This window comes from Vipera ursinii, assembly GCF_947247035.1.
Source record: "Vipera ursinii genome assembly, chromosome: 1".
Lineage (NCBI taxonomy): Eukaryota > Metazoa > Chordata > Lepidosauria > Squamata > Viperidae > Vipera > Vipera ursinii.
Window position 1 is genome coordinate 21,926,043 of NC_139512.1, and position 13,809 is coordinate 21,939,851.

Sequence of the window (13,809 nt, forward strand, 5' to 3'; positions counted from 1 at the left end):
ATAAACAGCAAATTTTCAAAGCAAAAGCCTACCTATATCTTCTCAAATATAAAATTTGTGGCTTTCCATTCTTCCTAAACTTCTTTGGGATCATTGTTTTGTTCCAGATGTGAAAACCCAGGGATGGATCTTTGGAATATTATTATAATGATATAAACAGGATGGTAAGAAGGAGAAGACAATAGTGACGGGGAAACTGTATTGCTCAAACTTAAAAAAGGATTGATAAGTTGAACTCAGGGTCAGCCTGCAAATGTAATTGCACCAAATACTGTATTGAACCAAATACTGTATTGACAGCCGATATCATATGCAAGAAAAGAAGGTCCTGGCTCTGCTATAACATTTAGTTCAATCAATTTAAGTGTAGTGGGGAGATCAATCCATGTTACAATGACTTCCCCAATTTAATGCCTTAAGTGCTAGATGAGAATTACCGATAAACCCTGACTGAAGATCGAATAGAATAGACTAGAGCTGGAAGGGACAATTCTTCACAAAACCACTGTAAATCGATGTCGACTTAATGATAAAAAAAATCACAATAATCCCGGGACGGTAAAAATAAAAAAACAAGTTCGCATTCAGAATGCGTCGGCGCGGAAACAGAAAGAAATCAGACACCGAGACGTGCAACCAAGTTAAGCAGAGTGGCTCAAGTTCTGCGCAAGCGTAGAAGGGACGGAAAAAAGAAAGGCCCGCCTCCTCCTCAGAGGGTTGCGCGCGCAGGTGGCGGGAAGCGTCTTCCTCTCTGCCGGTCTGTTTTGAATGTTGGTCGGGCGCTTAGCGGAGCTCGTCGGAAATGCGCCTCCCTTGCGACGTGCTGGTAATGAATCGCCTGCTGCCCTCAGCGGGGATGCGGGGCCCAGGACGCGCTGTCAGGGCTCTGCTCGCCCTGGGGAAGCCAACCGCAGGGGACGGAGGCGTCTGGCTTCTGGTCAGCACTGCCCGCCACCGCCCTGGAGCCAAATACCAGGTGAGGCACCGCGGAGAGAGAAGGGGGTCGGTGTCTTTTACTCCTTTCCTCAGTCTTGGATCTTCCGCCTAATCCGAACTCTGCACGGTCCCTTTAACGCCGTATTTTCTTTTGAGTTGATCCCTCTTAAGAAACTATAGCAATAATTCACAATCTTTTCTTGCTGATAGATAGATGCTAATAGCAGCATCTATATCTATCTATCTATCTATCTATCTATCTAAATATCTATCTATCATCTATCTATCTATCATGCTTAAAAGTGGGACTAGAACTCTATTTCCTGTTCTCTAAGCCAGCATCTTCATTCTTTTATTTGATTTATATAGCCACCTGTCTCACAACATGAAATATGTAGAATAAAATAGAATGCATAATATAAAGACACCTAGCAGCTGGGCATCAATCATCGCTAAAATAAACTGTTTTGTACACGTTTCTGAGTCATTCTTGGCTCCTGGTGACTTTTTGTTGTTAGCTGCGAAGTCGAGTCCGACTCATTGCGACCCTATGGACAACGTTCCTCCAGGCCTTCCTGTCCTCTACCATCTTCTGGAGTCCATTTAAGCTCACGCCTACTGCTTCAGTGATTCTCCTGGTGACTACAGTAGGCTTTATTGCTCTTCCAGGGCTGCAGGTTCAGAAACAAAGCCAAGGTTATAAGGGTCTTGCGAAAGGCAAGAATCAAAACTAACCTAATCTCGGAATAATGTTTGACAAAGCAGACACCACAGCAGAAAAAGCTCTCTTCCTGGGCCCCATGAGCCCAACACTCCTTAGCAAAGATACCCAGAACATGTCCTACTGGAGAGTACACTTCCTACAAAAGCAGATAGTCCTTAAAAGCTTACACACTAAGCAACAATGAAAGCAAGAGCTTGGCGATAATGATCATGATCTAAACAGAACAAAAATGAACTAATAGCAGCAGGTATTGTCAGGAGATCTGAGATGAGATCTCGGATGAGGAGTTGAGAAGAGAGTTAAAACAGAAAAGTATCCTAATGAGATAAATGCTTCCCTTGAATTAGATATAGATGTATTATATGTAGAATGGATGCACTATGTGTTCGCATGAAATAAGGTAAACTGTACTCAATCCAGTTTTCATAGTTTGTGTGGCACTTTAAACACTAATTACATAGAGTAGATTAACACAAAACACTCTAATTGGCGAAACTGATTAGCTGGTTTGTGATCTTGTCAGTTTGATCTAGTGGTTAAGTTGCTGGACTAGGAGCAGGGAAACTTGAGTTCTAGTCCTGTTTGAGGCATGGTTGCTAGCTGGATTACTTCGGAGAATTCATTCTCTCTCAGCCTTAAGTAGCAAAACATCTCTGAAAATGAGGAGTCCTTGGTGCTCTCTGAGCTCGCTTGTTTTCTTGCAGACATTTTGTTACCCTAACTAGGTAACATAGTCAGTGCTAGTAAGGAGTGATGCTTGCTGTCTGTTTATATTCTGGTGTCTTGCCTGTCTGGGTGGGTGCGGGTGGTCTTAGAGATTCTGTAGTTGGGCTGTTTATTAATGGCTCTGTGGCAGTTTCTTGATTGGGGTATTACTTTATTGTTGGTCTGAAGTTGACCTTGAAGCTAATTATGCTAATCTGAATGCTGATTACTGGTGGTCTTTTTCTCTTTTGGGCTGGTTGATTTCTCTTTTGCATAATCTATAGATGTTGTTAATGTCTATGTGTCTATTGATGGCTGATTTGTCAGCGTGCCAGGCTTCTAGAAATTCCCTGGCATTTTTGGATTTAGCCTGGTCTAGGATTGTCACATTTTCTCAATTGAAACTATGCCTTTTGACGGCCAGTTGGTGTTCATGGAGGTGTTTCTGCCAGTCTTCTGACTGTTTGTCGTACATAGTGGTTGTTGTTGTGTATATACAACACATTCCAACAACCAACGCAACCCATGCAAAAAAAGTCCCTGATCACTCAACCTAATAAGTACAACAAACACAAACCCTAAAAAAATTACACTGCCATACATCAAGAATATCTCAGAAATAGACGACTACCACTACATGAAATCAGCATAGCACATAAGCCAACTCAAGCCCTTCAAAACATCCTAAGTAAACCCAAAGATCCAGCAACCCCAGAAGAAAAAACAGGAGTCATCTAGAACATACAATGTAAGAACTGCAACAACCAATAAGTAGAAGACTGACAGAACACATCCATGAACAGCCACTGGCAGTCAAAAGGCATGACGAAAATTATTTAAGTTCACAACATATAGACAGATTTAACCATAGTTTCAATTAGTAAACAGCCCAACTAAAGAATCCCTAAGACTGCCCCCACCCACCCAGATAGGCAAGACACCAGAATATAAACAGACAGTAAGCAGCAATCCTTACTAGCACTGATAATGTTACCTAGTTAGAGTAATGAAACGTCTGCAAGAAAACAAGCAAGCTAAAAGAGCACCAAGGACCCCTCATTTCAATCCTGAGCTACAAATATTCTCCTTCATTGGTACCTCTGAAAATGTTGCCAAGAAAATTGCATTTGTCTTTGTAGTCACCAGGAGCCAAGAATGACTCAGAAACGTGTACAAAACAGTTTGTTATTTTAGTGTGTTTAAGTCAAATATTGAAGTATCTGCATCTAAAATATACACCAAATCTTGATTTAGTCACATCTAATAAATAAAAGTATAATATTGGAATTAAAAAGCTTGCATCAGTAGTATTCAATATTTTTCAGGCTGTGAGACTTGTTGGATTAAAAAAACCCTGAAAAACCCTAACCAAGAGGCAAAGCTGTAGTGATAGAAAATTTGCAACAAAATATACTTGTAATGTATTTAAAGTTGTTTAAATTTTACAAAATGGATACAAGTATTAAAACAAATGTCACAATCATTTGGGGTGTTGATGCTTTAAACAAGTAAATCAATGTTGAGTGATGGGCATCTCATTACTGTTCCATATAAAAATGGTTGTAGGCTTCTGTTGGTGTGTAGGTGAACTTTTAAAGTATATTTTTGCCCTTAATCCCTCACAGAACCATCAAGCTTTTTCTCAGAAATCTAGGGTTTTGCCAAACACAGTTTAAAAACTTTAGGTTATATATAAATAAGAGATAATATTACTGACAAGCATCTTTAATATTTGTTAAAATTACAGGATTTTGCACATTTAAAAATATTTAAGATGGGGATTTTGCACTGTATCAGACTCCCACAAATATTGCATTATTTTTCTTTAGTCTTGCTGGTTTATTTGGCTAAACAGTTGAAAAATCATTTGAATAATGAAGAGGATTATGAACTGTTCTCTTTTCTTGGTCCTATGAAGAAACAGCCTTTTAAAATTCAAATAGATTGCTTGATCACGGTTCTACAATTCATTTCTTTAAAAACAGTTGAAAGAGAACATAGACCAGCTTTTTACCAAGTTCGTGGATGAAGGAAAAGCTACTGTACGGCTAAAAGAACCAGCTGTGGATATTTGTCTCAGCAAGGTATGAAAATCAGCCCTAGTTAAACTAAGTCACATAATTTTTGTCTTTAAAATTAAAGAAAACTTAAAGGATGGTATCTTGGCAGTTTCATTTGAATTGGACGGGTGGGTGGAGGAGGAGGGATGTTCAAACATTCCAAAGTAGAATAAATGTCCTTGAGGTATGAGTGAAATGGAGCCTGCCCGTTCCATTAGTAACTTGAAAACTTGTAGAATCTCGTACCTCGAACGAGATTACTTCCTCGTTCGTTAAAACGCACACGGCTTGTTAAATGAACATGAGGTATCTCAGGGTAGGGAAGGCCATGGAGGGCCTAGTGATGGAACAGGCCCCCAAGGCCTCTCTGACCCACTAAGATACCGCATGCTTCCCCCTCCCTTCCTGCCGCGTCGGACTCACCTGGGAAAAAATCTGTCTCTTTTCTGCCGCAGTTTCTGCTGCTGCCCGGATTTGAGGCTGGGGAATGCTTCCGCAGGCCCCCACCCCAACGTGGCCCAATTGGGCCTGGAAAAGACCTCTGGAACCCAGATTGGACCGCAGGGGGGGAATGTTCTCCAGCCTTAGATACGAGCAGCAGTGACCTGGAAAATGCCTCCAGAGCCTGGATTGGGCCACGGGTGTGTGTGTATGTGTGTGTGCAGAAGCATCTCCCGGCCTAAGATCCGGAGCTCTGATCCAACGTCTGGAGGCACATGGAAGCATCCCGCCGCTTCGGTTCTGTTCTCTGTTGCAGAGAACAGAGGCCTAAAGTATCATGAGATCACACAAGATCAGTAGCATGAGATGTCGCCCCACTGATCTCGCATGATTTTGCATTACTTTAGGCCTCCATTCTCTGCAAACGCACCGAAGGTCTGGAGCAGCCAAGAAAGCGAAGGATTTCGATCTTTGTAGGTTCAGAATTGAAGGTCTGCTTCCTAGGCAGACCTGGGCCAGGGGTGGGGAGGGAAGGAATAACCAGGGTGAATGTTGCAGAGCCACTACGTTTGTTCGTAAGGATGAACGACAGCCGTGGTGCTGCAAAATTCGTAACTTAGGGGGTGCTCATCACATAACATTGAACAAGCATTAAGTGAATGCTTGTAGCTTGGGGATTACCTTTACACAGTAGTTTGGAGGCAGCAAGAAAAAAAGTTCACTAACGTATTTTCTGACATTCCAAATGTAAGAAATTACAGGTGGCAGATTTTGAACTTCTAATCTGTAGTGCATATCTATATATCTGTTTGAAAGTAATGAACAGATTAAAGGCTATAGTACCCTTCAGTAGTAGTGATAATAGCTGCTGTTTTCACTTGTCATATTTTAGATATGAGGTAAAATATAAATAAAAAATTGTACTTTTCAATATTGTTGTTGTTGTTATTACATTGAAAAATAGAGGACAGGAAGGCCTGGAGGAACGTTGTTACGATGGGTCGGACACGACTTCACAACTAACAAATAATAATGATGATGATGATGATGAAGATGATGATGATGATGATGATTATGTTGGAAGGGACCTTGGAGGTCATCTAATCCAACCCTCTGCTCAGGATTGTACATAAAAGCATTCAGAAGTTCAAGTATAATAAAAGCTGAAACAATGATTATATCTTTGAATAGATGTTTGTGGAGGGTGTCTTTTGTATCAGTATGTGTTTAGGATTTTTATCTCAATTATGGGATCATTTTTGTTTTTTTTTTCAAGCTACTGTGACAGTACTGTTTGATTATTGTAATCAAAATAATGCCATACAAATTGCTGTGTTTTCTCTTTTGCTTTCCAAGAAAGGGAATAACTTCTTGCTGCCTCAGTGCATTTATTTCATAATTTAGAAAATTATGTACTTCTCCCTAAGAAACCCCAGTGAATTATACATGTTGTTTATCTTTGTGCACCGTTTTCTGTGCAGGCAAATGTCAGTCAGCTGAGGACTTTTCTTTATGCACTGAAATTAGCTCATCAAGGCACCGAAGAGGAAACTTTACCACTTTCTAAGCTGGTATCACCAAAGGCCTCTGAAGTTGAAAAACCAAAAACCAAGATGACCATAACATCAAAGAAGGATTATCCTTTAACTCGGAATTTCCCATACTCTCTGGAGTATCTCCAAGCCTCCTATTGCAAATTAGCTCGTCTAGATATGCGTATGCTTTGCCTAAGAAGCCTTCGAAAACTGGACTTGAGCCACAATAGTATTAAACAGCTCCCAGCAACTATTGGGGACCTTGTTTGCCTTCAGGAGCTCAATCTACAGGACAATCACTTGGAGTCATTCAATGTGGCTCTGTGTAAATCCACTCTCAAGAAATCACTTCAGTCTCTGGATCTCAGCCAGAATAAAATCAAAGCGCTGCCTGCACAGTTTTGCTACTTGCAGAAACTCATACATTTGAAGTTAGATGATAATAATCTAATTAGATTGCCATTCAAGATTGGTCAATTGTCGCATCTCCGCTTCTTGTCTGTGGCTCGTAATAAACTCCCATTTTTGCCCAGTGAATTTGCTAAACTCTCACTCGAGAGCCTGGATTTATTTGGCAATCCTTTTGAGCAGCCGAAGCCACTTGTTCCTGATATACACTTAAAAATACCACTGACTTTACTAGAATATTCTGCAAGGGCAATCATCAATTACAGGTAAAAGGGGCAGGCTCTAGTTTAAATCATTTTCTCAATTTCCTAGTTTAAAATGTTAATTGGCAAGAGGAATCATGGGAAGCATGATGGGGAAGTCTTTTGGTTTGCTTGCTATGGGCTACAAGAGCTATGGAGTGGATTCAGTTGCACAAGGGGGGAGACAAATATGTGCTTTACATACAGAGTCACAGAGCAAGCTCTTGACTTGTACTGGTACTCAGATACATATATTAGTTTGAGAATATTGGAAATATTTGATTGAAAAGCTTAATTATAACATACTGCTTTATTAGCATATGGTAGTTACACCAGCCAGGAGACTACAATGCTAATTCAGATTAGTAGTAGGTTCAGAGCTGGCAGGAATGGGACTGGCCACACAAAGCACCAGCTCTTCTCCCCACTGAAGTGTTCTACTCACGTAGAAATGCGTTTGAACAAGGGGGGGGGGTTTGCAGAAGCTGAAGTGAGTGATGGGAGGTCATCCTGCCATGCAGTGCTAGGGCTCGAACAGCTGGAGGAAAGACCATCTCCAAAGTCATTAAGCCACTGAAGACACAGAATAAAATTTATTCACAGTATCCAAACAGTCAAACCAATATTCCAAAATAATTTAGATGGTTAATAAGCACAATACAAGTACTCATATTGCATTTCCTCACTGAAAATGGTCAAGTTATGCAATTTTGTCTCACGCTGTGGCAAGATAGGCCTGTGTTCATTTCCATGTTGCAAATGAGAGCTTTGTTGAGGTTGTAGCTCCATATGATTTTATGTATAGGTAGTCCTCAGCTTACGACCACAATTGAGCCCAAAATTTCTGTTGCTAAACAAGACAGTTAAGTGAGTTTTCTTGACAAATACGTATATTTAGTAAGTAACATGGTTAAGTGAACCTGTCTTCCCCATTGACTGGTTGTCAGAAGGTTGCAAAAGGTGATCACATGACTCTGGGACACTGCAACTATCATAAATACAAACTACTTGTCAAACATCCGAATCTTGATTACATGGCCTTGGGGATGCTGAATGGTCGTTTGAAAAATGGCCATAAATCACTTTTCAGTTCCTTTGGAACTTTGAATGATCACTAAACTAATGGTTGTAAGTCAAGGACTGCCTGTATTATAATTTCAATTGTTTGCTGTTCTTGGTGTGCCCCTTCTTTCAGGGCAGCCTCATTATTTGACTTTGTTAGTCAGCTCTAAGTAAAATATGAAGTGTTGCATACTATTTATTACATTTTCTGATTTTCAGTCAAAATGGTATACATAGCCCTCCATTCTTCTATGTTTCCATAATGATCACCCTATGAGGAAGACTGGGTTGAATTTGCTGAAGGTCATCAGTAAACTACTTTGGCTCAAAGTGCCTCAACCTAAAATCCTACATCAAACCATTATACCTCAGTTCAAACTTTCTGAGAAATGGATTTTAGGAAAATTGTATTATATCTAAAACATATTTCCAAGTTGTTTCTAATTTAGTCTCTCATTCCAATCACATAGCACATTTTACCAATTTTTTAGGGAAGTACCGTAACTAATATGAATGCCATTTTCTTTTTTGTAGGATCCCACGTGATTGCCACATTCTTCCTTATCACCTTTGTGATGATCTTGACATGTCAAAAACTTGTCAGTGTGGACGGGCTTGCTTGACCTGCTTCATTCAAACAACAGTGACTATCAATCTGCACAGTGTGTCACACACGGTTGTTCTTGTGGATAATATGGGAGGCACAGAAGCCCCCATTCTTTGCTATTTCTGCTCTCTCACTTGCTATTCTCAGTTTCTGGACAGACATCTGCAAAGTGTAAGGTGATCAGGTTATAATCTGACAAGTTTTATTCAGCAAATGCTAAATTCTGTTTTGTACTGGAAGAAAAGGAAACAATATGCTGGAACAAGACTCCTCATCTGTAAACCATCTCTTTTATTATTATCTGAAGGCTGCTTAAAGTGTTTAAACACTAAGTGTTAGATATTATCTCTGATTTCAGATGCAAGTTCCTTCCTAACTCCTGTTTAATGCTGTGAATAGTATAGCTGGAGCTCACCTATCCTCTCAACTGGGGGAAAAATCCTTTTCTACTCTTATTTTAGTATTATTTTTATAAAATCATTAGTAGTTTTTTTCTGGGTAAACATATTTCAGAGAAGCTATAAAACATGCAGTCTTTTGAATGCAGAATTTCAATCATTTTTGAAAAATTCTTAAATTTATAAACGATTCTTTGAAAAGGGGAAGCACTGAACCGATGGCAGTATTTGGTATTCATTTTTAAAAATAAATGCACTTTGTGCCTATCAAAGGAAAGTTTGTCACATTGATGTACCCAATCATAAGGCATTTAATAAAGTAGATCACAACCTACTACTTGATAAGATACAAAAATGTGGGTTAGACAGCATCACCACCAGATGGATTCGTAGCTGGCTGACTGGCTGTACTCAGCTTGTGGTCCTCAATGGAACCGCATCTACATGGAGGGAAGTGTGCAGTGGGGGGCCACGCGCACCCGACGATACATAACTGGGTTGCAGTTTGGGCACTCAGTCTCTAAAAGGTTCGCCATCACTGGTATAGGGTTTCCTGCCTGAGCAGGGGGTTGGACGAGATGACCTCCAAGGTCCCTTCCAACTTTACTATTATGATTATGATATTTACAAACATTGATTCAAAAGGGTAGTGTTTTTAAAGCTGTTTACTATAAAGATCAATTCACATCTTAGTTTGTATGCAATAATTTATTGACTACAAAATACAATTTAGTGTTTTTATGATGTTGTAGACAATAATTTCCAGACATCAATTGAGATTTTAAAATCGGTATGACAAGATTTATTACCAGGACAGATGAAATACAGTTCTTTAAATACACCCTGAATATAGAAATTCGTTTCCAGTCTCAAAAGAAAAATACTGAAGTCCTCTTGTTACCACAGGAAATAAAACTTAATTTTAATATTTTAAAAGTCTAGAAACCAGGAAACTGATTTCTAGTCCCGCCTTAGGCAAGAAAAACTAGCTGGGTGACTTTGAGCCAGGGTCTCTCAGCACATTTTACCTCACAGATATATTCTATGTGCTAAAAACATGCATATAGCTTATGTAAAACATCATTGTTATGCTTTGGGGTAAAGATGAGCTGACAAAGAGAAATATGAATTGTGAGGGAGTTGACTGCATTTCAAGAAGCAGGAGGTAGGAAATGAAAAAATGTTCTCTCTAGTTCTCTAGCAGTTATCTTTGGTGGCCCAGAGCACATTTATTCTGTACATGTGATTAACTGATTATGGACTATCAAGTCATTGTCAACTCTCACGATGATCTGTTCCTAACTTGGTCTTTCAGGTCTTGCCTATACATAGGGTTTTAAAACTGGGTTTTAATTTTCTCAGGGTTCTATTTAATCTCTTTTAATTTGTTTTAACGTTTGTATTGACTGTTTTTTAAATGCCCTGTAAACCGCCCTGAGTCCTTCGGGAAAGGGCGGTATATAAATCTAAATAAAATAAAATAAAAAAAATATATACCGTATGGCCAACAAGCTAGAATAGTTAAAAAACCTGACTGGAGAGAATAGTTGCCTATTGTCTACGGCAGGGGTAGGCAACCTCGGCTCTTTTATGACTCATGGACTTCAACTCCCAGAATTCCTGAGTCAGCATAGCTGACTCAGGAATTCTGGGAGTTGAAGTCCATGAGTCATAAAAGAGCCGAGGTTGCCTACCCCTGGTCTACGTAAACAATGAAAGTTTGGTGGTCCTTGGAGCTCCCTGAGCTTGGTTGTTCTTTTGCAACGGTTTCATTACCCGACTAGGTGACAGTCTGCAAGAAAACAACCAAGCTCAGAGAACACGAAGGAACCCCACAGTTCAATCCCGAGCTACAACTATCGTCTTCTATTGCTTCAGTAAAAGTTATTTAAAAGCCCCCCAAAAAAATTTGGACAGCAGAATATTTGCTCTTTTTGCCTCCTACCAATCAGACTCATTTCGGGAGCGTCAGTGCGAAACGACTCCAAGAGCGCCTCTTGCCTTCCAGAAAACGCTCGGTCCAGATCGCGGCCTCTCCGACAAACAAAGCGGGAGTCCGGATCCGGAAGCTGCGCCCGGAGAGGGAGGTCCTGGGGTTGCTGCAGCCCCGACGGAGGTAGCGTGGCCGGCTGGTGCGTCCGGGGCGGAGCCGGTCGGGTCCCTCCTTCGCTTTTCATCCGGCTGCGCCGCCTCTTTCGTGTCCGGCCAAGAAAACTAGGGAGAGGATGCGAGGGCGGCGGCGGCGGCCCGAACAGGCGGGTATCCGAGAACCGCGGGGCGCTCGATTGTTCCGCTGATGCGCGCCAAAGGGCCGGGGGCCACGCCAGGCCCGGCTCGAAGCCACCACAAGTGAGGAGCGAGGAAGGAACGGGAGACCCGGAACCTCCCGGACCATGAGACTCCGCATCTACAAGCGCAAAGTGGTGGCGCTGCTGTTGGTCTTGGGCGCCGCCGCCGCCTGCGCCTTAGTGCTTTGGGGAGGGACAAGCGAGGCCGGCGGCGGCGGCGGCGGCGATAGCAACAGCAGCAAACGGGAAGAACCCGCGTCTCCGCCGCCGCTCCTGGGAGATCGACCGTTGCCACCGGCGGTTACCACCAACAGCCTTCCAGTTAACGGGCGTCGCTCCAATTCGTCTTGGCTATCGCGGGAAGAAGCGTCGGGGCTGAATCGCACCCTGCACTACCGGTCTCTGGTCTACCGACTCAACTTCGACCAGCCGATTCGCAACGAGGCGCGTTGGCGGCCCGGCAGCGCCGGCCCCGGAGAGGTGGCCGTGGCGCTGGTAGTGCAGGTGCACGAGCGCACCGAGCACCTCCGGATCCTGCTGGACTCTCTGCGACGCGCGCCAGGCGTGGAGAAAGTGCTCCTCGTGCTTAGCCATGACGTGTGGTCCGCCGAGTTGAATGCGCTGGCTTCTTCCGTGGACTTCTGCGCGGTCCTGCAAATTTTCTTTCCGTTCAGCTTGCAGCTCTACCCGGGCGAATTCCCAGGCACGGACCCACGCGATTGTCCGCGCGACGTGGGCCAAGCGGCAGCGCTGCGAATGAGCTGCCTCAACGCCCACTACCCCGATGCCTTTGGCCATTACCGTGAGTCTAGTTTCACCCAAACCAAACACCACTGGTGGTGGAAGCTTCACTTTGTGTGGGAGAGGGTGCGTGCTCTGCGGGAACACCCAGGCTTGGTGGTCTTCTTGGAGGAGGACCACTACCTAGCCCCTGACTTTTTCCATGTTTTGCAACGTCTCTGGGCCCTGAGACAGCGTGACTGCCCTGAGTGCCAGTTGCTGTCCTTGGGCACTTATGCCACTGTGCGAGGCAGCTTTGCTGGCCGGGCTGACAAGGTAGAATTGAAGACATGGAAGTCCACAGAGCACAACATGGGCATGGTGTTTGCTAGGGACACGTACCAGCAACTGATTGCCTGCACTGATGCCTTCTGCACCTATGATGATTACAACTGGGACTGGACTCTGCAGCACTTGACTGTAGGATGCCTTCCTCATTTCTGGAAGGTGCTGGTTCCAGAGATCCCTCGAATCTTCCACACTGGTGATTGTGGCATGCACCACAAAAAATCTTGCCAACCCTCTGTTCAGAGTGCCAAAATTGACTCACTCTTAAATAGCAATCAACAATACTTATTTCCTGAAACAATAACTATTAGCAAGCGGTACTCAATGACCCATTTGAGCCCCCATGTGAAAAATGGGGGTTGGGGTGATATTCGGGACCACGAACTCTGTAAAAGTTACCGAAGATTACAGTGAAAGAAGGAACCTTGAGTCTTTGTCTCTGTTGGACTGACTAGTCTTTTAAATACGCAAACATAAAATATTTGGAATTTGCTTCTAGTTTAACATGGAGAGCAATGATTACAGAAGATGTCATTTGGTAATTAATTTTGGACGCTGAATAATTATGTGGAGCAATGCTCAAAATAAAAGCTATGTCTACTTGTTTACTGGAAATAACAGAGGTCTCTTTTTTTAACCACAGATCTAGTCCCTTTTATAAGGTATTCATTCCCAATATCTTCAAACTTGTTTTTAACGAAGATAAAAAAGACTGTAGATGCAGTTGTTTCTATAGAGGCCTTTTCAATCCTTTGCTATCAATGTCCTTGAGTTTTCAAAAGTTAGCTTTTAGTTTATTTTGTAACTTACTCTTTCCCCCACCATCCTTACAGTATGATCTTCTGCTCACTCAGTATTCCATTTCCATAACTTTTTTACAGGCTTGCTTGAAATTTAATACCTTAATACTTGCAAAAAGCATTATCTTTATTTTCTGTGTGCTTATATGAGAAAAATTGAGATTGATATCTTTTAATGTAAAATTATGCAGCTTTTTTAATTATGCCAAAATAAAAAATCATGTTTTTGTAATACAAATTTCAGTGGTTTGTTAGGATCCATTTTATTTGAATTTAAATATCACAAACATTTTAATACAGTAATGTTAGCATAATGCAGTGCTAAAAGTAAGACATGTAACTGCTCTTTTTAAAAATATACTATTTACTTCATATTGAAACAGTTTAATTTTCAGATTTGGCAACCTAATATAATTATAGAGTATTGAGTATAGAATTTGAATGTTAGAAGAAAAATCAGAACTTTCTAAAATACCTCTATAAGTTTTAGGCATAATACCCTAAAAAAACATTGCTTGTGGAAACAGACACAACT

The 13,809-nt window shown here is 41.7% G+C and overlaps 2 protein-coding genes across 2 annotated transcripts; both read left to right on the forward strand.

Annotated features, from left to right (window-relative positions):
* Positions 1-802: 802 nt before the first annotated feature.
* LRR1 (leucine rich repeat protein 1) lies at positions 803-9,395 on the forward strand (the record flags this gene model as incomplete). The annotated part of the gene is made up of 4 exons (XM_083349283.1): positions 803-976; positions 4,351-4,449; positions 6,348-7,075; positions 8,648-9,395. 4 exons carry the CDS (start codon positions 803-805, stop codon positions 8,898-8,900), a joined length of 1,254 nt encoding a protein of 417 aa, XP_083205409.1. The 3' UTR covers positions 8,901-9,395.
* Positions 9,396-11,283: 1,888 nt separating this feature from the next.
* Positions 11,284-13,488, forward strand: MGAT2 (alpha-1,6-mannosyl-glycoprotein 2-beta-N-acetylglucosaminyltransferase). Its single transcript, XM_083349531.1, has one exon. The coding sequence runs from the start codon at positions 11,512-11,514 to the stop codon at positions 12,886-12,888; it is 1,377 nt and encodes a 458-aa protein (XP_083205657.1). The 5' UTR covers positions 11,284-11,511; the 3' UTR covers positions 12,889-13,488.
* The last annotated feature ends 321 nt before the right edge of the window (positions 13,489-13,809 follow it).